The sequence below is a fragment of the Crocodylus porosus genome, unplaced genomic scaffold (assembly GCF_001723895.1).
Source record: "Crocodylus porosus isolate Cpor-Errol unplaced genomic scaffold, CroPor_comp1, whole genome shotgun sequence".
Classification (NCBI taxonomy): Eukaryota; Metazoa; Chordata; order Crocodylia; family Crocodylidae; genus Crocodylus; species Crocodylus porosus.
The window spans coordinates 207,004,209-207,028,246 of record NW_017728886.1 but is presented as its reverse complement, the minus strand read 5'-3'; the positions used below and the strand labels follow the sequence as shown (position 1 = coordinate 207,028,246).

At 41.9% G+C, this 24,038-nt stretch overlaps 2 protein-coding genes across 2 annotated transcripts in view; one reads left to right on the top strand and one right to left on the bottom strand.

Moving 5' to 3' along the window:
- Window positions 1-12,720, top strand: part of ASPH (aspartate beta-hydroxylase) — a 167,356-nt gene extending 154,636 nt beyond the window's left edge. Inside the window, exons 27-28 of the mRNA XM_019543207.1 lie at window positions 4,380-4,513; window positions 10,000-12,720. Of these exons, the coding sequence (XP_019398752.1) occupies window positions 4,380-4,513; window positions 10,000-10,150 (285 nt within the window). The 3' untranslated portion in view covers window positions 10,151-12,720. The remainder of the gene's footprint in view (window positions 1-4,379; window positions 4,514-9,999) is intronic.
- A 2,547-nt stretch (window positions 12,721-15,267) lies between these two features.
- CLVS1 (clavesin 1) overlaps window positions 15,268-24,038 on the bottom strand; it is a 168,119-nt gene continuing 159,348 nt past the window's right edge. Inside the window, exon 6 of the mRNA XM_019548521.1 lies at window positions 15,268-17,129. Within this exon, the coding sequence (XP_019404066.1) occupies window positions 17,042-17,129 (88 nt within the window). The 3' untranslated portion in view covers window positions 15,268-17,041. The remainder of the gene's footprint in view (window positions 17,130-24,038) is intronic.

Below are 24,038 nucleotides of genomic sequence, written 5' to 3'. Positions count from 1 at the left end.
TACACATTCCCACACCCACACATATCCCACACCCACCCATAAACCTGACAGGATCTCAAACCCCACATCCCCACACAAATCTCACACCCTGCATTGGGATGGGACCTGCTGGTGAGAGCTGCAGCTGTGCAGGCAGCTGCCACTCTGCAGTCCTGCCCCACAGCCACACCAGTGCTGGGACATGTAGCCCCAACCTGAGGGGGATTCCTGGTCCTGGTAAACACTTGGGGGGTGTGATGAGCCTGCCTGCGGGGGGAGGTGGTATCAGGGATGGGTGATGGGTGGTGGGGGAAGTTGCAGCGGGGTCTATTGTGATGGTGAGAGGAAGAGAGATGCATTGGGGGGTGGGGGAATGCTCTGGGCAGGAGTGGCTGCTATAGCCAGGTTTGGAGACCCGCTTCAACCCCTAGAACAGCCTGTACAAGGGGAGGCCAGCCTGGAAAGGAAGGGGCTTGCCCAGCCAGCATGAGCCCAGTCAAGGGCTTCCCAGGAAGGACATGGGGATCACTGTGGCCTGGGCACAGGCACAGGGAGCAGAACAGTAAGGGCTGGCACTGCTCAGAGCCACAAAGTCATGGGTGGGACAGCTGCAGCTGGACCCATGTCCTGTTGCAGGGATAAAGCTGCTGCCAGGAGAGAGCAAGTGGGGGTCAGGCAGGGGCTGCGGGTCAGAAGTGAGGGGCTCTGGCAGGTCTGTGGGTTGGGAGTAAGGGGCAAGGGCATTGGCAGGGCACCAGCATATCAGTGCTGCTCAGTGCCACAAAGTAGCTGTAGAAACAGCTGTAGCTGGACCACCATCTGGGTGAGTGAAGGGGGCAGGGGGAGCTCTGACTTTCTATGATAAAAAAACCCAAAGCAAATGCCAAGTATATAGATATTTAGAATTTATTTTATTATTATAATTGAGGCACCAGTAGGCTTCCAAATCACTCTAAAATTGTAAATATTTCAATAAAACATTACCCAACTGATACATATATATATGCAGTATAGTGGTGTTTCATTTGAATTGCAGACAAGTGTGGATTTGGGGCATTTTAATCAGAGAATTTTGGATTCCCCACTTTTAAATCAGAGACTTTCCAATTTTGAAATAGGAAACCAAGGTATCTGCTGGTGAGGCAAATGGTGGGACCCAGACAGAAGACCCTGCCCATGGCTGGCACCAGGGACCCAGATGGAGGGTGGATGAGGTGGCTGACCTCCTGGCCATTTGGGTCCAAAAAGGCATACTTGGAAGTTCAAAGCAGGCCACCACAAAGAGCACATCTTCCGGGTGATAGCTGCCCAGATGGCAGAATGTGGGCACCGGAAGACATGACAATGGCCAACTGTGCAGCCACAGCCCACTGGCAGCTGGCCCACATGTGCAGGGGGTTCTGTTGCAGTGACCATAGTGTCATAGTTGTTAGAGGCTGGAGGGGACCTTACAGATCTTCGCACCCAGCCCTCTTGCATGTGAGCAGGAAAGACTGCTGGGATCTAATGCAGGGCCTCAAGACATTTTTTGAAGCTCACCAGGGTGGATGACTGTACCACTTCTGGGGGAAACCTGTTCCAAACTCTCAGCACTGGCCTTGTAAGTTTTTCCTTATGTCTAGCCTGGAGCAATCTTCAATCAGCTTGTGCCCATTATTTCTTGTCGTCACCTGGGGGGCCTAGGTGAAGGTGGTTCCTGTCTGGGTCTGGTAGGCATGCAGCCATTGAGCCGCAGGTCCAAGGAGGCAGATGCTGTTGCAAGTGGCAGCAGGTAGCAGCCAGGCAGCAGCCCCCACTGCCAGACTGCTGCAGGAGGCAGAGGGTGCAGGGGCCACTCTAGGTCAGGGTGGCTGCAGCAGTCCAGCTGGCACCAGGGGGCTAGTGTCCCCAGTTACAAACTGGCCAGGCCTCAGAAGCTCCTTAGGGCAAGTAGCTCTGAGCTGCTTTCCAGGGCAGCTTTTTATACTGCTGGGGACAGCACAGATGCTGGTCTCAGCCTCTAGCGCCCCCTGGCTGAAGATCCAGGAGGAGGTGGGGGGAGGGGGCAGTTTCCCCCAGGTGGCACAATTTGCTTCACACCAAAGTGCATGTTCAGGCACATGTGCTGAGACACAAATCTTTGGCACAAATTTGTGCTGCTGCTGCTACTTGAGCTGCTGCAAACACACGTATGTGCATGTGTGGATGTGCCATAACTATTTGTCATTTTCTGGCTTCCCAACATGACATACCAGTGTCCACACTTGCAGAAGTATTGACCACTTACAGGTATACTTGACATGCTTGGGAGCTTGCTTTAAATGTATGAAGTGCTGTAAAATGCTAAGCATGCTAGAAAATCCAGGGAATCAGTGACCTGGAGGATAGCATAGAGTGCTCCGTCAGCAAGTTTGCAGATGACACCAAGCTGGGGGGAGTAGCAGATACGCTGGAGGCTAGGTCAAGGTGACCTTGATGAATTGGAGGATTGGGCCAAAAGAAATCTCATGAGGTTCAACAAGGACAAGTGCAAAGTCCTGCACTTAGGACAGAACAATCTGAAGAAAAGGACCTGGGGGTTACAGCGGACAATAAGCTGAACATGAGGCAGCAGTGTGCCCTTGTTGCAAAGAAAGCTAACAGCACACTGGGGTGCATTGGTAGGTGTGTTGCCAGCAGGTCAAGGGAAATGATTATTCCCCTCTGTTTTGCCCTGGTGAGATCACATCTGAGTACTGTGTTCAGTTCTAGGCCCCCAACTGTAGAAAGGATGTGACCCAATTGGAGAGAGTACAGTGGAGGGCAACAAAAATGGTTCAGGGGCTGGGGGGGGCATGACTTATGTGGAAAGACTGAGGGAACTGGGTTTATTTAGTCTAGAGAAGAGAAGACGGAGAGTGGATTTAATAGCAGCCTTTAGTTACCTGAAGTGGGGGGTTTGTATGACTTCTAATTTTCTATGATTAAGGATCTGAAGCTGGCAACCAAAAATTAGAAGACGCTTTGGACAATTTGACCTTTTGTGCCCATGTTTCAGAACCTCATTCGTAAAATGGTGTAATAATACTGCCTTATCTCACAGGAGCACTCTGAAGATAAATTAATACTTTTGAAGCACTCAGAAATTATTAGGAGAGTATGATAGAAGTGCCCCAGAGGAAATTAATAATTCTGTATTCACTATAGTGTTCACTGGCATGCATTAAGTAAGTTCTGAGGCCATATGGAATGATAGGGATAAAAAGACATATTGAATAATTAAGTATCCATTTACTGACAGCAGCAGAGAGAGACAGAGAGAGAGATTAGGGGAAAAAAAGCAAAGTGATCATATAATTAAGGATGGCTTAAAAACAAGACAAGAGAGTTAGTGGCACAGATACTTTTAATTCTGGTATTTCCAACTTTTGAGTTAGACTTAGCTGCCATAATGTTACTTTAATGTAATTCATGAATATTTATAATACATGTATGTACTATACACACACACACATGCATGCATATATATAAAACAAGTGCACAGTGCGTGTGTGTGTGTATGTATGTATGTATGTATATATATGTGTGTATATACATATATCTAGCATATACATATGTACAGGAAAACCCACGTACACTGAAGGGTGAGGTTCATAACCCCTTTGCAAGGAGGAGGTTTTGCTGGGGCCCAGAGTCCTGGGACATAGTCACAGCAAACAGCCGCACAGGACCACTGAGAAGCTGTAGCTGATTCCTGCAGCTTTTGCTCACTTCTGATTAGCTGCCACTGGCAACCAGTGCTGACCTCCAGCTGCGTGATGAAGGAGCACCCTTTGAAGTAAAAACTGGAGCAGACAGCTGAGTAGATTGTTCTTTATCTGGTCACTTAGTGTGAACAAAGTGGCTTGGGGATACAAATGATCTGGGTTCTAACCGTAATGTGTATGTGTAGTATAAACCTATGTACTATCTGTGGCACATACATCTGTGGACAAATATATAGGTAACATACATAACAGTAATCATCCGAAACACTGCAGTGTCACTATTATAAGATTCTCTTTTAGATCCTTCCTATCCAACCAGAACCACTAAATTTTTGGGAATGTTTTCATCTGCTGCAGATCCCGCTATAGGAGAAAAAACTGAGTACTTTCCCTCACTGCAGCCTGCTTCCCACTCTCTGTTTCCATAGACTTTTCTGCAGGGTCATTCTAATGTAGTTCTTGAACTAAACTTAGCTCAACCCCCACCAGCTCCATCCATTTTTAGATAAAATATCCACAAATCACTACTTTTAAAATGTTTGGGACGTGAGAAACCCCAAATGTTGCAATTCAAATGGTGGTCTGTCATATTGGATTAGTTGTAATAGTATTTTGCTCTCAGTGAAGGGTTGGTAAAAGTTACCTAATTAAATGAACTGTTTTTTCTGTTTACAGATCAAGTATTCCATCATGCACCCAGGGACTCATGTCTGGCCTCACACGGGACCTACTAACTGTAGGCTGAGGATGCACTTGGGCTTGGTAATACCAAAAGAAGGCTGCAAAATTCGATGTGCTCAGGAAAACAGGTAACCTTTTCTATTCGCACCCCGAGACTGAAAATGGGTGGGCAACTGATCTGATCCACAAGAAAAAAGACAATTTTGATGTCAGTAAATTACTGCTGAAGAAGAATAAAATACTACATATTTAATCATAGCAAATATTAAATATTGTAATTGTAGCAATTGTAATATGTCACATAGGTATTTAGTTATAATAAGCACTTTGATGTGTAAAACTTCTTACAAGTATATGAATTTAAGTTTTTAATTAATGACACTACACTCTTTGGAGACAAGACGTGGTCTTCTCTGTCATGATCGCTGTATTTATCTTCTTAGTAATGCTGTCTATAGCCTTAAAGTCTTTTGTGTTTAGTCTTAGAAACACATTCCATTGATGTTCACCACTTGCAACCAACAGTAATTCCACTGTTCCCTTTCTTCTCTTGGGAGATCAACCAACTTAATCAGTAAAATCTAGACTCCTTGCAGCAATTCTGCTTCCTATACTGTGGATATAGAATAGCCAAGTTTTCCCACATAGATTAGATCTTCCAGTGGTATACATCAACATTATTCCATTGGCTTCATTTCAAGTGACATTGAAGTCAAACGTGTTGCCTTGTAAGTGGACAATGATACCAAGGATTCTTAATTTTTACATTGTGTTGGAATAAGGAAAACTTCTTTACATTAGGAATGGTTACATTACACTGCAGATGTATTTGGCCTCTTAGGTCAGTTTAAAAAATAGTAATTTAAGACATTTAAACTCAAGGAATATATTCCCTTGAGAAATATGTGAAAATCTAAACTTCTGTAATTTAACACATGTAGATAGACTAGTATTAAAGCAACAGCAGTACAAAAATAATAAAAATGAATGTATAAAGTTAAGCAATTTGATCAATTTGTTTGAAAATGTTTGCTGTTCATTGAATAGATTTTTCTCTTCTGAGTCCAAAACATCACCTGGAATCCTAATAGTTTTTCATGTTTATGATGAGTCAGAGATGCTATATCCTGCTTATAGCATCAGAGTGCAGCAAATATTAATTTGGAATTCTTCTCAATGTACTATTATGGAGACATGTTTGACGATGAAAAATCTATGCACCCATCATCACTGTAGTATGTAATTGAGAGCTTTCCAGAGCATCTGAAAACCAAACACAGCAGGTAATTTGTGGCAATTTAAGTACAAGAGTTTCCATCCATTAATAATCTAGCTGTTGTTGCTGCAGAGGTGTTGGGACTCCTGCCATGATGTACCTTATTTAAATATTGTACATCAGCAGTCAGCATTACAGCTAACAACATACACCTTGACTAATCATTAATGAACATATTTCTTCCCAGCACTCTAGCTCAGTATCTGAATCAGTTTGGGGCAGCAGGAAGTGGTAGTTAGATGGTTTAGAGGGTTGTTAATGAGACATGGAGGCTTTCACATCTTGGAAGCTTAGGGGTCACTAGTGAATTCAGGTCAGCTATGACTGCAAGTCATTACCATCAAATGGCTATTAGATGACCCTGCAGGAAAGAAAGCCGTAGTCTTGCTCAGGTTCCAAGTGAACAGGTGTGTGAGACTCACCATCCATTATCAGAGCTGACATCCTTATTTGTCTTCAGCTGAACATAAGGCTCAGTGGTGTGGAGAATGAACTACTTTCTCAGCTATAGCAATGTTTCTTCCACATCAGATGCTGGGCAGGATGGCATAAGGATGCTTATATTGCTCCTGCTGGGCAGATAGAGCATTTCCGTGCTGGGACTCTTGAGTTTGACTTATTCCAGATGCACAATGTTCATTTATTAAAAATGTAAAATTTATGCATAATGATCCAACTTATTCCTCATTGGCATGCACAACTCCAGTTTATTTTGGCAGGAGTTGTGCATTTATAACCAAAGGCAGGACTTTTCCTAAGAAAATATTTTTAGTGGTAAAAATGAAGGGTTACACATAACTATTCCCTCCTTCCCTGTGAAAGGGAGGCCTCTCGGTGGTTACCATGGTGACAATGCAGGCAAGGAATTCTGGGTCTCAGATGTGTATGAGTCTGCCCCTCTGCCTCTTCCCTTGCTGCTTCAGATGAATAAGAAATTATTGCTGCCTCCTGTTGAACTGGTTCAGCTCTGGAGGCTTCCATGTTGGAAATCAAAGCTTTGACTCCATCTCTCCCCAAGCCCTCCTCCCCCTGCTTGTGAGGTGTGTGGGGGAAAATAATGAGAACATAGTACTTATTTACCCATGTGCACCCAAAGGTAGGGTGGGAATTTAAAGGGGCAGGTTTTATTATCCACTATACTACTTGCAGTGCAGCGCAGCTGGCCATCTAGCTCTATAGAAAGAAAATTGTCTGTGCTGCGGCCTTTTTTTTCAATCCTAGTGTACAGCAATCAAGTCTTGTTGAACAATTTGGGCCATTATTATCCACAAGTGCCCAGCCTTTTTGTAAGTCCAAAAGCAGTAGTAGACAGCGTGCTGAGTAATGGTGTTAAATAATGCCTGAACATCCAATAAAATGACTTTATTTCAAAGACTGCAATAGTAATTTGTAGTAGAGGGGGAGAGAAATGTTTCAGTTTTTTTAAGTCAAGGTGAAACCTTCTCATGTAAAACAGGTGTGTACAGCTCCCTCCATCATGAAAATGATATAGAAATCTTTCAAAAACAGGCTCCTCTTCATGCCAGAATGAGATTTCCACCTTGGTCAGGATGTTAAGATTTTCTCACACAATAAGGCGTCTGAGAAATATTTATTTGCATTCCAATGGTAGCTCATGTAATCGATCCAAAGGGAAAATAATAGCTCTGACAACTTTATGACTTTTTTCTCTTTGTTGTGTAAAACAGTCCATCCTATTGTGATGCAAATGAGAGAACCCCATTTTAACCTCTGAAGGCATTTAATCTGGATGCTTTGAGGTTTTATTGTCCTGAGCTGAGCTTCTATTTCAGGCTAATTAGTGCAGTGCTTTTCAGACCTGGGTCAAAAAAATAAAAGCTCACTGTTGGCCTTATTCCTCATTCCATTATATCAGTGTGCGATGCCTTTTGAATTTCATTGGAAAAATGATGGAAAATGGTTGCACTAGTGGAGAATCAGTCTATATTACTTAAAATGTGAACCTACATTTATTTTGGAGATAGCAGCAAAATAAAGAATGGCAAACAAAATACTAGAAACCTTGTAAAGGTTCATTTTCAAATGGATCAGTCTGCTTGGGGAATCTTAAAGAACTGTATCTCTGTTTGCAGATCAAGTAGTCCATCATGCACCCAGGAACTCCTGTCCTCATACAGTCCAAAGTCTATCTGCTTTATGCCTACTGATTTGTCTGGTCTTCCTCAAAATATGTCCCCCAGTGATGTTTCTGCTATTGCATTTTGGAAGAATATTATTCCACTTTCTGGAAAGTCTGGTAGTAAACCATTTTTTCTGATGCCAGTAAAAGTTTTCAAAAATGCCGAAGAGACTTAAGAGTCCAAGTCCCATTTTCAAAAGGATTTTAGGCCTCCTTTATACTAGAGAAAAGTTGTTTTTGTCTTACTGAATTTGCTCTATTTAAGCCTGTTAATTTGCAATCAGACTTCTCTTAAATATTTCCTTTGTGTCATCCTAAATAACATGTCTTATGTTTATACCTTATTTCTCTATTACTAGTAGTGTTTACAATACCTCATTCTGCTCCTGCGAGTTAAGGCTCCAGCCCTGCTGAAGTGATCTATCCTTATGGACCATAGCATTCATGCAACAGCCCTGTCCACTTTGCAGTATTGTGACTTTAATTATCAGGCTCTTAAATGGCTATTCAAGATTGTTAGTGAAGGTATTAAATAGAACTGAAACTAACACTTACCCTTCCAGCCAATTAGATACCTCTGCCTCTGACACATTGTCTCTCACCGTTGTCATTTAAGTCGTTTTCTTCCACTAGTTGTCAAAGCATGTGATTGCTCATATACAGGCCAGTCTCAATGACCTGTGGACTGGATTAAAATCGACTCAGTAAGCAGTTAGACACTCCCATAGGAAAAGGGAGTCCTGTATGCAGGGCTTAATCTTATAATTCTTCCTTTTTTGCATGGGGGGGTGGTTATTAAACTATACTACTGACAGCTTTTCACAGTTTCATTGTTTTCTACTTAGGTACATAATTTTAAAAGGGGAGGAAATTGGTTCATAATACCCAAATTATTCAGAGTGCCTCTGTGGCAGGGCACCGTTGGTACCTGCCACTTTAAGGGCTGAGCCAAGCAGCCAGCAGGTGCTTGATTTTAGCGGCCATTTTTAGATCTCTGGCAGCCTATATAAACAAAGCAGTTTGCTGCTGGCAGTCAGGCAGTACCATCGCCTGGCTGCAAGGCTGAATGCAACATCCTGGAGGTAAGGGCAGGGGCTGTAGGGGATGGTTTGGAGGCTCCTGGTCTTGGGCATGACCTAAAACTGCACTCTGCTGGAAGTGGGTGGCCTGGTGGGGCTCCCAGTGGCGCAGGAGCCTCCAGGAAATACCAGGCCAGTGACCACCCCAGTGAAAGGCGGGTCAGGGTGCCTTAATAACCCCATCTCCTACAACTGGGTGGGTTACACCTAGTAGGGCCAAGAAAGTGGACCCAGGAGAGACAGTGGGCTAGAGGCTCAGAGGCCTGACTCAAAACACCGTCAACTGGTCAATGCTGAGGCCAGGACCAGAATGGTCAAAAGGGCCAGGGGGCCACTGCAAGGGATGCACGGAGCTGAGGGCCTGGGGTTTCCGACTGGCCTTGGAGGTGAGGCCAGGGCCTGTGTGGCCAAAGGTACTGGGGGGACCGCTCCCGAGAGAGGAAACAGTTCAAGGAGTCAGGCAGCCCAAAATGAGGGTGAAGTCAGGCCACCTGATTGGAGGGATCTGGCTGGGGTCCAGATTGAAGGATTCTGGGACCCGCTGTGGGGCCAGTGACGTTAAAAACTGTGGATGCCATCTGCAAGGCTTGGGCTGCGATGTAGGGGAGGAACAGAGCTGCAGATAGCGGCCCCTGGCATCAGGGCAAGAAATGGGCAGCTTCCCACTTAATTAAGATCCTAATTATAGATCATCAAGGCATGGCAGGTGGTTGGCCCAGAAACAGGTGAGCAGGCCATTAGTAAACTGGCACTGAGGAAAACCCCTGTTACAGCCTCCTATGCACAGATATTAAATACAAAAAAAAGACAGGATGTATGTCTCAGGTTGTGGTGTGTAGCTACACTATGTATGCACGCATGCACACTGAGAGAATAAGTATTGTTACTCAGTAATATGAAGCTGTATTGGACTGAACATTGTATAGATGGTTTCATGCAGAGCTCTGATACAGTAGTCTAATTTCTCCTTAAGCACTATATTCCTGATGGCACAACACATGTTGATTAAACCTTCTCCATATATAGATCATCATCTCCAGAACAGATATATGCCCAGATAGTTCCCACTCTAGGACACTCAAAATCCATACTAAAAGATGCTTTTTTTCCCCATTACAGAACCTGGGAAGAAGGGAAGGTTCTTATCTTTGATGACTCTTTCGAACATGAAGTGTGGCAGGATGCAGAAGATTATCGACTGATATTCATTGTGGACGTATGGCACCCTGAGTTAACACCACAACAGAGACGTACCCTTCCTGCCATTTAAGCAGTAATTTCTCATGCAAAAACCACATGCAGTTTAACCTTTTCGAGTATATACAGCATTAATTTGCCTGGTACTAAGGCAAATATCAGCCTTCTAATAGTTGAAAGATAAGAAGCAATTGCTTCACAATCATTATGGACTCAGCTTTAAAAAAAATTCCTATTTCTATTTCATACTGATGCAGCACTGATCTGATCTTTTTTGCTTTTAGGCTGCAGGTACAAAAATACTGATTCTTGTCAGCCAAAAAGCTTTAGTTCTAGATTTTCAAAATGAAGAATATGCAGGCACATGTTTGATGCCAAAATTGTGTGTACAGAAACTATTGCATGTTCATGTATATGCAGCCAGACACCTCATTTGCCATGTTTATGCACAAGTATCTGGACTGTATATGTTTTTTACCTGATAATTAGGTGCATAAATATGTGCATGCAACTAACCTTGAAAATCTATCGTACAGTTTTGAATAGTAGATGTTTAAGGTATAAAGCAACTAGACACATCTACATATAGTATCAACTGTAGATAATGTGAATCAATAGGTTTGTTTTGTATTTTTCTACACAAGTAATTGTATTTTTCTAGCATAACTACACACAGATCACTTGCTTTTATGAACCACTATTTTTTTCAAAAGAACATGTATAATAAGTGCATCTCCAGCTATCAGCAGATGGAGGAACTTTATTTGGATAGACCTTATTTTTGCTATGTATGACCTTCTTTTGCCTTCTGAAAATACTATTAGTAACTTACGTTATTTAATTTTTAGTTAATAGAGTATAAGACTGATAATGAGATCAGTTTTGTTTTCCTGAAGTGAAATAGCCTCCTTTCAGTAGTAGGGTGCAGTCCTGGGGTGATGGGCATTTGTGACAGTCACCTGTTAACTAAAATGAGAGTTGTCAATGCTCAGCAGCTTTCAGAGTCATATGAGTATTAACTGTTCTCTGTCACGTGAAATCCCTCTGCATCATGACAACCATCTTCTGTCCAGGAAGAGCAGGATGCAGCTCCTTCCAGGGACTCTTTGAGATTGACCTGACTGGCCTTTCTTCCAAATAAGAACCCAGATAGAATGGAAATAATGTTCCCTGAAGTAGAAGCAGAAGACCATGCTGTAATATAGATCTCTGATCCTGCTCTGGAGGCACCAAATTCAGTGGGAATGAAAAGACCAAAAAAAGGTGCAATTGTTTAAAAAATTTATTAACTTAATTTTCAGTGTACTCTGTATTTGTTCTGTTTATTATGAGGTGAAAAGGCCTTATTTCCCAAATGAATCCAGTGAGGTGTCGTGGTAGAGAATTTACTATTTTTCTTTGCACTGCCATACAGGGGAACACCTGTCATTAATATCTAGGAGTACTGAAAAGGTAAAGTGGAAGAGGAGGATCAAGATGAAGAATTTATTTAATGAATTTCATCAGGATTTTCTGTCCAGTCATCTGCAAGTACCAGTAAACTGTTGAAACTGATGCAAGGTATTTAGAATAGCAAGGCAAGGGAGCACTAGGGATTATCATAAGGCAGTACAAGATGATGTGCAGAAACATAGGCAACTTATCCTCTTCCATTCTTGGCTTGGAAAGTGTTGTTAATATGCTAAACTTACGAATGTGTTATGTTACTAAGGTATCTTACATTATGGTATCTAAGAACCACATATCTCTATTTCATATGCTATACAATAGCTTAAAATAGCAACATTGATAAAATAACTGTGTATTTCCATAAATTAAGAGCCTTTCAAACTTTCTGTTTTATTAAATAGTTAGATCTTGTCATGCCATAAAACATAATGTACAATGATTTGTGACATGATTGCATAACAATTTTTGGAGGTATGTACTATTTCCTTTTGCATTAGAAAAATCTGATTATCATGTTCTGATGAAGATTCAGTCCTGGATAGTTATGGTCCAAAAAAGCTTTGCTATGTTCTCTAAATAAGAGAAGACAAAAAGAAGACAGAGCAGTATAACCCATATCTATAAGGTGTTCATAGTACTCAGGCCAGTCATCAATGGAATTTAATATAATTATGTTTGTTTCACATTTCGAAACTTAAAAATGCTTCTTTGAAAGGATTTGATAGAATTATATATAAAACAGTTTAGATATGAGGTACTCATTCAATAGAAACCAGTCTATCTGACTGTATTTGAATGCTATATTTCATAATATAGTAAAAGGAGAAAAAAATGGTGAAAATAATTTATAAAGGAGGCATCCAGAAGTGTTTATCTCGGAAGCAAATATGTTTCCTTCAAAGAATATTTTTAATTGACTTTAAATTACATTGCAGTTTCCAGAGCTAAGAATTAATACCTATGTTCCAGTGAAGACATAACAGTTTTCTTAATTTTAATTTGAGAAAGCCCTTGCCATTTTTTTCTCTTTTTTTGTTTGAGCTCAGAGCGTTCCATTATGTTCATATAGTATTTCTCTTAATTTCCTCTGGAAGATGAAACCTTATCTTTTGAGATTATGATTAACAAATTGATTAAAGCCATCTAGCCAGAACATGGACACACAGGGGTATTGCTGCTCATTAAATAGTATATGGAAGCATAGCATGCATCTAAAACCTAAAGTACTCCTTCAACCCTAACTCCATTCCATGCTTTATGGGCTTCTGTTTGATGGAGCTATTGGAATAGCTACATACATAAAAGGCATGTGCAGGAACGAGTAAAAATTGTACCGTGAATAAATGCTGCACCGTTTTCAGGCTTTCTGGATTGTAAACAGATACTTCAGCCTAATTCAGAGCCTTTATGAACTGGAAAAGTCTACAGACCTGAAACGAATAAATGAAAGAATCAAATAAAAATGCTTTTCTTTTTTTGCAGTAACAGATATCTTCCATAAGGCTAGGGACAGAAGTTACACATAAACCAGTATAAGTGATTGAAAACCATAGATTCATAGATATTAGGGTCAGAAGGGATCTCGCAGATCGAGTCCAAACCCCTGCTCTGGGCAGGAAAGAGTACTGAGGTCAGATGACCCCAGCCAGGTGCTTGTCCAGTCTCCTCTTGAAGACCCCCAAGGTAGGCGAGAGCACCACCTCCCCTGGGAGCCCATTCCAGATTCTGGCAACCCTTACCATGAAGAAGTTTTTCCTGATATCTAACCTAAATCTGCTCTCTCAAACAGTTTGTTACAGTTTAAACCTGTCACAGAACACAAGTTCAGTGCATATAAACCTGTTTCAAAATGGCCAAACGTGGTTTAAAATAAACCTGGATCAATGTAGGATCAGACTTAACTGATTTAGGTTATCTGATCTGAGGAATTTCTGTCCCAGATCCCTCCCCTCCCAACTCAAGTTGTCCCAGTCCCCCAGCATCCCAGGATGCATTGGGGCCCTTCACTAGCCCCTCTTGCAGGGCAGGTGGGCTAACCTTGCCTGTGCTGTCTGCTCTGGGTGAGCTGGGGCCAGACCCACCCCATGGCTGTCACAGAGCTGAGGCAGCAATGCCTCTGCTCCCCATCCTGGTCCTGACTGCGCCTGTCAGCCCCACAAGGTAGTGGGATAGGGTGGGGTGGAAAGCAGGGGAACAGAGCCCCCAGCCCTGCCCCTGAGCCATGGTCTGTGAGAGTTACCTCCTCCTCCCAGGGCAGGCTAACCAAAGTAACTGACCTGCTGTGGGAAGGAGGAAAGGAGTCCCCCTCTCAGCTGGCCCCAAAATCTGGTATCTGTTCACCTGAAGTAAACCCCAGGGGGTTTGCCCTGGTCTGCCCAGCTGCAGGGGTGATTCCTGCCCCCTCTGTGGCCAGGCTGCCGTGAGTCACTAATGCACAGTGGGGAGGGAGGAACAAAGCCCCCCCATCTGCATCTCAGCACCCCCAGCTGGGGTCTTCCCAGCTGGGATGGGCTGGGCCCCACGGAGTTTCTCCTTCCTGTCCATGTGGGCCAGCTTGATAGAAAGGAGGCTCGGGCCTCACTGTCCAGCACAAGCTTTGTTTGGGTCTTGCTAGCTGCTGCTTGTGCTGGGCTCCATCAGGATGCACCAGGTAACCCGGGGGTCTTACACAGGGCAGTGGGGATGAGCAAACTCCATAGAAGAAAGGATTGGGCCCCACTGCTCAGTGGCAGGACCCTGGGCTGCTTGGCATATCCCGATGGAGCCCCGGACCAGCAGCAGACAGCAAAACATGCCAGAAGGGCCAGTGGCTTGTGCCGGGTGGTGGGGCCCAATCCTTCTTTCTATGGAGCCAACCTGGCCAGGCGGGGTGGGGGTAAGAAACCTTCCTGAGGCCCAGCCCCTCCAGCTGGGGAGACCCCAGCTCGGGGCCTGAGACCTGTGGAGGGGGGCTTTGTTTCCCCCTCCCACCGCTCATCAGGGGTTCACACTGGCTCAGACGTGTGGAGGCAATCGCACCCCCAGCACAGCTCAGGGCATCACCAGCGTGGGGCTCCCCCAATGTGGTAAGATGCTGGGCTGGGGGCCAGCCCCAGGAGGGGGGTGCCTTTCCCCCTCTCCCCTGTGCATCAAGGACTCACGCCAGCCTTGCCCCGCAGGGTAGAATTACTCTCCCTGCACCCCCCACAGCTGGGCAGACCAGGGCTGGAGGTATCCCAAATGCCTGGCTCAGGCGGGGCAGGTGTGGGGACCCAGCACCAGGAGGGAGGCTCTTTCCTCCATGGGGGTAAGCTGGGAGGCACGCCCTAGCACCCCCTGCCTTCTGGTCTGGGTCCGTGCAGGCCTCTGTCTGCCTTTCCCAACTGCAAACAGAATGTCAGTTCAGTTTCTTATCTGATAAATCTGTGCAGTTTAGAGAAACCTGTGAAGACTGAATCAATTCTGCCTCTGGCTCTTTGACTGTCTGTACTTAGCCTAAGAGATTGAGTCTTGTCCTTCAGCTTTAGAGGGAGTGTGCCAGAGAAGGGCAGTGTTGTCTAATGTTTAAACCATAGTAGAAGTCCTGTTAGTAGAAGCTGGATTTTTTTCCTGTTTATAGCTATTGTATATCCAGGCAAAGAGAATCCAGAGTGACCACCACATCCTGTGTATGAGCCAAATTACGTGTGATAGATCTTTAGGTAGTATAAATGCCATAACCCTGTTGAAGTCACTGGAGCTAAGCTGTGTTACATTACTTAGAATTTAATCGGGGAGGGGGGCTAAGGGGAGGATGGAAACCCCAAAATAGGAGAGCTCAATTATGCAATGTATATTAATGTATGGTATTTGTTCCTACACATTCCTACAGTATCACCTTGCAAAGAGTGCTCTATGCCTAGGAGGATCACTTGCTATCTTACAGAGCAAGCCCCAGTTGATGGCAGACTGCTGATGGAAAAAAACACATAAAGGAATTACATTAGTTCAGCAATTATTCTGTAATATAGTTACAGATTTTGATAATATATCTGGTAGACATGTATTCTTGCCAGGTGTGTAATGTATTACGATGGCTAGAGGTAACCCATTGTTTTGTCATTCACTATAGTCTGACTGTGCTCAATTATAAACTATATCATCACTTCAGTTTATGCATTCAGGGTGGCCTTTCCCAAGGAATACCAAAAACCATGTCATGCTTCACACTGTCATCTCATATTATATATATCGTTTACACTACTATCTTTGACATGTGCACATGAACCACTTGTTTTAACAAATGTCAGCAAGGGGTGACTGATTGGAAGGTAAAAAGCACTATAAAAAATTGTAAAAAAAACTCTCTAAGGAAATAAAGTCACTACACAAGTGTTAAGTGGGTTTTTTTTTCTTTTTATTGTAACTATTTCCATTTGAATGCAGCGATGAGATTCCTTTTGCAAGTAGAGCAAATAGAGAAATAACAAACTGATCTTTGGCATTTCAGTTTTCCATTTTAACCACAGCCCACATCTGTAGTCAGCACACCCCCTCTGACTGCATCCTTAACTGATTGCAGGAGGAAGGAGGGTTAAATCGCTCTTCAGATTTTTCATTTGCTGTAGTGACCTAAATGAAACAATCTGGATTGAACCATTAATCACCGGTGACTGTTTCCAATGAGTTACCTCCCCACGCGCACGCAACTAACAGGCTGTAGCATTGCCTGTGGAAAAACACATCGTTAAAATTAAATAATTGCCTTTCAAATTGTGTGTGTCTGCTGCCCACACAGCTCATTACATATAGCTGACAGTTTTATAAGGGCTTCAAAAGTTAAGAATAATTTTTGGAGGGTACTGAAATAAGTGAACCCTGCAAGCAGCCAGGATGATGAGATGTCGTAGTGTTGTGTTGAATGACATTATGCTGGTGATGATTTGTTTAAGGAAAAAAACCTCAGTCAAATTTTAGGGTATTAAAGATGCAGTTACCTCAGGATGACAAACTACATTAAACCTGATAGTTTTGCTGCACAGTTTTAACTTCAAGATACTTTGCTTTAAAATGCACTTAATCTAAACTTTGTTTTACTAAAACTGAAGAGCATCTTGGCATAATGATTCAGAGGAACCTCCACTGGCACATCCTTTTCTGTTCGAACAAAGAATTTAGTCCCTCACTTATCAGTCTTTTTTTTTATGCCATAAATCAAAGGAAAGATAAAAAAGAAAAAGAGAACTCTTCGTTTACAATCAGACTCCTTGTTTTCTTAGTTAGCGTCCTGTGCCAAAAGAAAATGTTCAGTCTTTGTTCAGCTTTGGCCGCTCAGACAGATGGCTGGTGACAATCTTTACTTGGTCTGAAAAAATGGAGGACCTGTTTTCAAGCAGAACGTACGTGTGTGTGTTTGTGTCTGTGTCTGTGTGTGTGTGTGCGCGTGCACGCATGCGCATGTGCCCGTGTGCACGCACACATGTGTAAAGCATATTGTGTGCTTTGTAGGTTTCTGGTACTGCTGAAGTCTGGCAACGTTTGTGTTAGTGATTAGGTCTCAATCCAGAGCCAATAGCGGTTGGGTGTTTTCATTTTCACCTTGATCCTCGTGTTTCAATGTGCCAGCTTCCACGACCGACTGAGATCTAAAAACAAAAGTGCACAAATAATAGGTTAGAGATATTAATATAGTACCCTTGTTTTATCATAATCCTGTCATGTCTACATTTTTATTATGTTCAAAACAATGCATAGGTATTTGTTTTTTAACTAAAAATCATTTCAAATAAAAAATTTGAAAACATATGTTATAGAAATACAACTGGTTTCTTAAAAGATTTAAATTGTTCCATATTTTAAATATTTAACACTTACATAAACATGCTGTATATCCAAGCTAAAGATCTTCACCTGAGGTAAGGATGTAGATGCTTAGTGTCTTTTTGGACAAGGCCATAAGACCTGGACTCTATAACACTGCATGGACCTACTCATGTTAGGTAAGTTACTGGTGTGCATGGATGCATACAATTCTGAGACTGAACTCATTTTCACAAAGCACCTTGAGTTTGGTAAGTAAGATAATCCTGGTAGGAGGGAGCTGCTGTGTCTTGTCCAAAGTCACACAGGGAATCAGAAACAAAATAAGAATTCTGCAGTTCCTGACTCCCAGTTTGTGCCAGTTTAGATCAGAAGGCTAGCTCATGTTCCAAATCCAATAAATCCTTGATCTCACCAGTAATACAAACAGTAAGGTACCAGCTAAACTAGCACGCTTTCTGATGTGCATTCACCTTATTAGGGATATAGGTAGTAGCCATGTTGTTCTGAGACAAAAAGAAATGCAAAAATCTAGAACTCTTGGTTCCAAAATGATTAGACCAATTGAGAAATTGCAAAAAATAATAATAATAATAAATCTTTTTCTGCAAGCTTTTGGGCTCATACGTACACTTCATGAGGCTCAGGGGAAGTTCAAGATGGTAAAAAGTCCCCATATGGAAGAAATCCTGCTTGATCTACACAACAAAGAGCAAGCTCACAAAGAAACTCCTGTGGACCCAGAGAGACAGTTTTTTAGCTTCTGCTTCATCTGTGCAAAAATAAAGTTTATTTCCTACATATGGAGACTTTTTACCATCTTGAACTTTCCCTGAGCCTGATGAAGGGCATATGAGCCTAAAAGCCTGCAGAAAAAGATTTTTTTTTGGTTGCAGTTTCTCAGTTGGTCTAATAAAAGGTATAATTTGGAACCAAGAGTTCTAGATTTCTGCATCATAAATCCAAGGTATTTACATGCTAATCAGTAATGTGATCCTTAATAACGTTACCCAGGATTATTGCCAGTTCATTACACTGCACTTCATATTTCTAGGACCTGGTCTTGTAGTTGCGATAACTTGTTTGAACACTAGCTGTCTCACAGGACAAAATACCATTTATTTATTCATTAGAATAGTTCCTTCAGTGTATAATAGACTACTACCAACAGCAGATGCATCTTAATCAGGGTTGAATACCATGACTGTGAATACATTACTCAGTTCCTCAGGTTTCTAACTCTCTATCTCTAAGTTCTAAACTTGCACAAAAAACAAATACAAGGACCATAAACAACAAACCCCAGTTACATTCCAGATTTACTAATTTATAGAAACCAGATCCTTACTGTGAAGCTATTTGTTAAGTTTTGCAAAAGAAATATATTTCCACTGTACACAATTCACCTTGATTTGATGTAGGAAATCTATATCAGATCACCTTATTATAGAAATGGCCAAACATTTGATTTTTGAGTTCAGAAATTGATGCAAGACATATTTGAATAAGAACACACACAACCTTCCATTTTTTTTCTATGCACAGGCAGTCCTCAGCTTACAGCATTTTGAGTTACAATGTTTATGAATTGAAACCCTGTTTCAACTTTCTGATGTCAGTTTGAACTTTACAATACTTGATCCGATGCCACGCCATGCCAGCAAACAAGTTTACTGTATCATCCATCTCCCTGGAGGACATCTGTCCATACTTCTCTGGACACTTTCTTTAAGAAAACAGACAAGTCTCCAGAAAGACATGCAGCCAAGACTCCTGAGAAGACTCCAGCCAAGAACCCTTCAAAAAGTCCAACCAAGTCACCCCAAAGAAGTCCTTCCAAATCAATATGATTGCTATTTACAATATAAATAGATCGATGTAGCTATATTACTCATCTATAATTGATTGAGTACAAAATTCTGGGTTATTTTTGGTGAAAACAGGGTATCAGGGTTTGGTTCAGGAACCAATCCCCCATTTATAACATTTTCCTACAGGAAAATTGGTTCCAAGTTACAACGTTTTGACTTACAACGTGGTTTTCAGGAACCAGCTGTGTCATAAGTCTGAGGACTGCTTGTGTTTTTATAAATATTCCAATCCCCCTACTCTAATATACTTTAATTGAAGGAAGAGAAACTAAGGGGAAAGATAGTCTCTCCATCAGTGCCTTCCTCTGAAGAGCGAGGTTTATGCCTTTAGTGGTTGCAGTTAAAAATAAATAAATTTTGTTGACATATCACAGATAGATCCTGTTCTAAGTATAATTTTAAAAAATGTCAATTACCAACAACTGGCTACCACTGGGCATCTCTGTTCATATCTCATTCTTTCTCCCTATTTGAGTACTAATTCTGTAGCAGTTATAGGCCTAAGCACCCCTTTGCATCTTTCCCAATCTCATCACCTTGCCTTCTTTCACATGGGCCTGCCCTCTTTATCACAGAAGCAAAGGCGCTTTGGATACAGATTGCTCATTCTTGCCTTGGATGATGAAACAAATGCATGAAAAGCTCAGCTACCTGGTATAAGTACAGGGAAAATTATAACAGGATAGTAATAATGGAATTCCTCAATCTACTGGAAGGTCAGATCAATCCTCAAGACAGTGCAAGTACTCCAGCTACATTCTGGAAGGAGAGTTGTAACTCATACTTACCCATATTAGTGCTGTGCAAAACAGCACCATTTTGTTTCAACTTCCATTTCGCCATTTCAAAGGGACAGTGTTTCATTTTGTTTCATTTCAAAACACTGTTCCGTTTCACTTTGTCAAAACTATTTCGACATGTATCAACGTTTCACCCATAGGCTATAATGGGGAATCATGAAAATGCCTAAAACATTGTCATTTCTTGCCTGATTCAGCTGAAAAATGCAGGGATGGTAGTCCCTTCTGAAGGCATGAAGCCTGCGAACTTTCAAGGAGATAAGTAAAGAGGTTTCTGGGAAACTGCACCTCAAACTGTTCAAAGCAAAACTCGTGACACTTGCCAGCAGTGGCAGTCTCCTCTCATCCCACATGCAGCTCTGGGGGCCTGCACCCCCAGGAGGGCTGTAGGGCTATGCAAGACTCCTTCCAGGGATGCGTACCTCTGGATCTGCATGCCAGATGAGAGGAGGCTGCTGCTGCCGCCTGGGACTGGTGCTAGGTACAGCCTGCACCCAGCGCTGGGGAAGATTGTGCTGCTGCTGGTTCCTGGCGGCAATGGCAGCCTTCTGTCATACAGCATGCAGATCTGGGGGCCCGCACCCCCGGAAGGAGTCCGGCACAGCCGTGCAGCCCTCCTGGGGGTGTGGGCCCCCAGAGCTGTGCGCCAGATGACAGGAGGCTGCCGCCTGGAACCAGCACTGAAGCCAAGTAAGCCTGGCTTCAAAACTTGAAACATTTTGAAACTCAAAAATTTTTGAGTGCCCTCGTTTCGTTTCAAAGTTGTCTCAAAGCCTTTTGTTTCATTTCAGTTTTGCTGTTTTGAGCTCAAAATGTATTGAAACAGCTTTGAAATGAAACACCTGGCAAAATTTAGCGCAGTCCTAATGCATATATAATCTTGCACTCATTAGCTAGTCCTTCACCCCTTCCCTGCCCACCTTCAGATGGAATTAAAATAGTCTGAATGTGTATAGACAGGCTACAAGTCATAATATGCAAATCCACAAAATACACTGCAGTGCACAAATACCAGGCCACTGTCTTGAAACAATTACAATGCCCAGCCTATCTGAACGATATAGAAAGGAATTGAACCTCAGTATGACCTGCTGTCCAAAGCTCTGACAACAATTATCTCTCCATTTTTCCCTTTTGTGTTCATTAGAATCAGCTTGGCATCTCTCCTAAAATAAACATTTCAGCCCTTTCTCCTGGGCTATCTAATACTTGAATCCAGTTTAGTCCAAAAGACAGGGTACTGATTTAAACAATCAGCGTGGCTCTCCTGATCTCGATAGCAACAATAAGCAATCACAACAACAAAAACCTGCCCTCATGTCCAGATTTTCCCTTTCCAAACACCGACTTCTGTTTGCAGGTGTTTGGGCATTGCTTTTTTTTGTCTTCATTTTTATTTTTGTTTAAAAGAGGAAAGAGTTAGAAAAGAAACAATGAAATAGCTGTTGATTGTGAATTCTCAGTGAAATTAAAAAGTACATTTCTCATGGATATGGGTTCTGGTAGGTATCTGTGGTCTGTATTTTCCTCGGAAATGAATGTTGTTATTTTATACCATTGAGAATCTGGTTCATAATGTACGAGCTTTGGCACTGGGGCCAGGAAAAAGGTGTTTGCCCTTTTGGTTATATAATATTAATTGGTGGAATTTATTGGTGTTTTAAATATACTTTAAATATATTCTGTACTATACTTTAAATATATTCTGTTACTGCCTCATTACAGTGAGTTGCCATCGTCTACTATAAGCCTGGGTATAAGATTCTTCTGCCTGTCACATATGATAATACTGTGTGGCTGTGAAAGCCAATTCAACTAAAATGAAAGCCTACTTGAAAAGTGTGAAACTTGCTTCCTTGGCTCTGCTGCAAAGTTGTTTTCATATAACTAATGAATGAACACAATCCCTGATGTTTCAGTTGTACACAAATTGATTGAAAGTTTAAGGATTTTGTATGCCAAATGTAATATTAAGTCCAGGCCTCTAAGGTAATTTTGGTTCTTAAAAGTGCTAACAAACGGGAAAGTGAATTAGTATCTTCCTCACGGCTGGTCTAGACCAAAACCTACATTGCAAATGGATCATAATAGCCTCTGAATTAAGTGGGACACAAATTCTCAAAGGTCTTTTGGCATCTAAATATTATTGATTTCTTCACTGAAAAAAATGTTTAGATACCTGATTATGTCAGGTGCCTAAATATTTTGAAGGGCTTAAGTAACTTACAGCTCCTAAAGCCTAAGAGCCATACATGTGAAAGCCAATTTTAGCCATCTTGATTTTCAATATTAAGTGGGCAGTTTGAAATTTTGCTTTTTTGGTGGATGATTTATAAGATAACTTCATTAAATTCAAGAACAGTTTAGCTATTATCATATTTAAGAATGTCCTACTTAGTGAAAAGCACAAGTATAGTTCATATGCATGCATGTTCAGTGTTTATGTATTTAGCTAGTGACAAAGTCAGAAGTGCTGCAAGAGTCAGGAGCTAGAGGTGAATTTAGATTCCCTTCACCTGCTTACACCTATTCTATATTCATGTCTACTTTTGTGTAACTGGTGTTCCAAAAAGTCAGAAGAAAGTGTAAATTGCAGTCATATGATGACTGTTCTTGCTTTCATCTTTTAGTCCAAATGCATGCAAAGTAAATCTTTTTAGACTCCTTTACAGTTTGGCAGAGAAATATTAAAGTAGCTCTACCAGAGTAAAATTAAATGCAAGGAAACTCATACCATGGTTTGCATCATTTCTGACTGTGGATTCTGTGGCCCAGTTTATAAGACTTATGTAGTTGCCATTTTAACTATGTATGAATGGGATTTTTTATTTCAACAAAAGGTGAATTGTAACAGAAGGCAACATTCCTAGGGACAGACCTACAACTGAATTGAATTCAATGGAGCTGCACTATTTTATGCTAGCTAAGGATCTGGCTTTAAGTCTTGTCAGCAGCTATGTTCTCACTTCATTGATTTACTCAGAGTAGTCAGATAGCCTATCTGTTAATTATGTATGGGTGTCATATCACAGATACTGCAAAACAGCTTGAATATTTTAAAATGTATAGGATCCATGGACAGAACACAGGTAAATAATACAAATACACTCAGAAGTAGTGGGGGATGAACTAGCTGAAATTGAGGTGATAATTGCAGTTGAGGGATGAGTAGTTCATGGAACCAGTATCACAATGACAGATGGACAAACTTCTCTTATGCATTTAGGCAGACAGGGTTCTTTGGGTAGATGTGATATCTTTTATTAGACCAACTAAATGGTTAGAAAAATTGTTCTTTGCAAGCTTTCCAGCACAAACAAAAGTTTGCAAAAAACAGTTTTTCCAACTATTTAGTTGGTCTAATAAAAAATATCACATCTACCCAAAAAACCTTGTCTGCCTATGTCCTTAGACCAACATGGCCACAACCAACAACCCTTATGTATTTATGCTTTCCCTTTCCCAAGTGTGCTTTCTCTGTTAAAGAAGAGAACTTATGCAAGTTCTCAACCATTGTGTGGATGTTTCCTAGTGAGCATTTTGATCAACTTCAGTTAAAATAACAGATTTCCTATGCATGCAGTTGTTCTCTAGTAAATTTACTTCTTGTGAATGTGGCAATGAAGACCTCTGTTTATCCAGGGCAAAAGGGGCAGTGATAATGTAAGTGTCACTCTGCCTACTGTGAGTCCACTCTATCAGGAGAGCAGTTCCTTTTCCATGCCCCTTAAATCCTTAGTCTCCCTAATGAGACCAGCATCAAGAATCCTAACTGTGATAGTGGCTAGGGACAGAAGTTACATATAAACTGGTTTAAGTGATCAGAAACTGGTTTAGACCTGTAACAGAAGCTCAGTACACATAAATCAGTTTCAAAATGGCTGAAACCAGTTTAAGATAAACGTGGTTGAATGTAGTATCAGACTTAACTAATTTGGGTTAAACTGGTTTATGAAACTTCTGTCCCAGATCCCTTCCTGGTTCAAGTTAAATCACAGTCTCCCAGCATACTTTCCAACCCTGGGCTATCCCTGCCCCTCTGCTCACTAGCTGGACCAGTGAG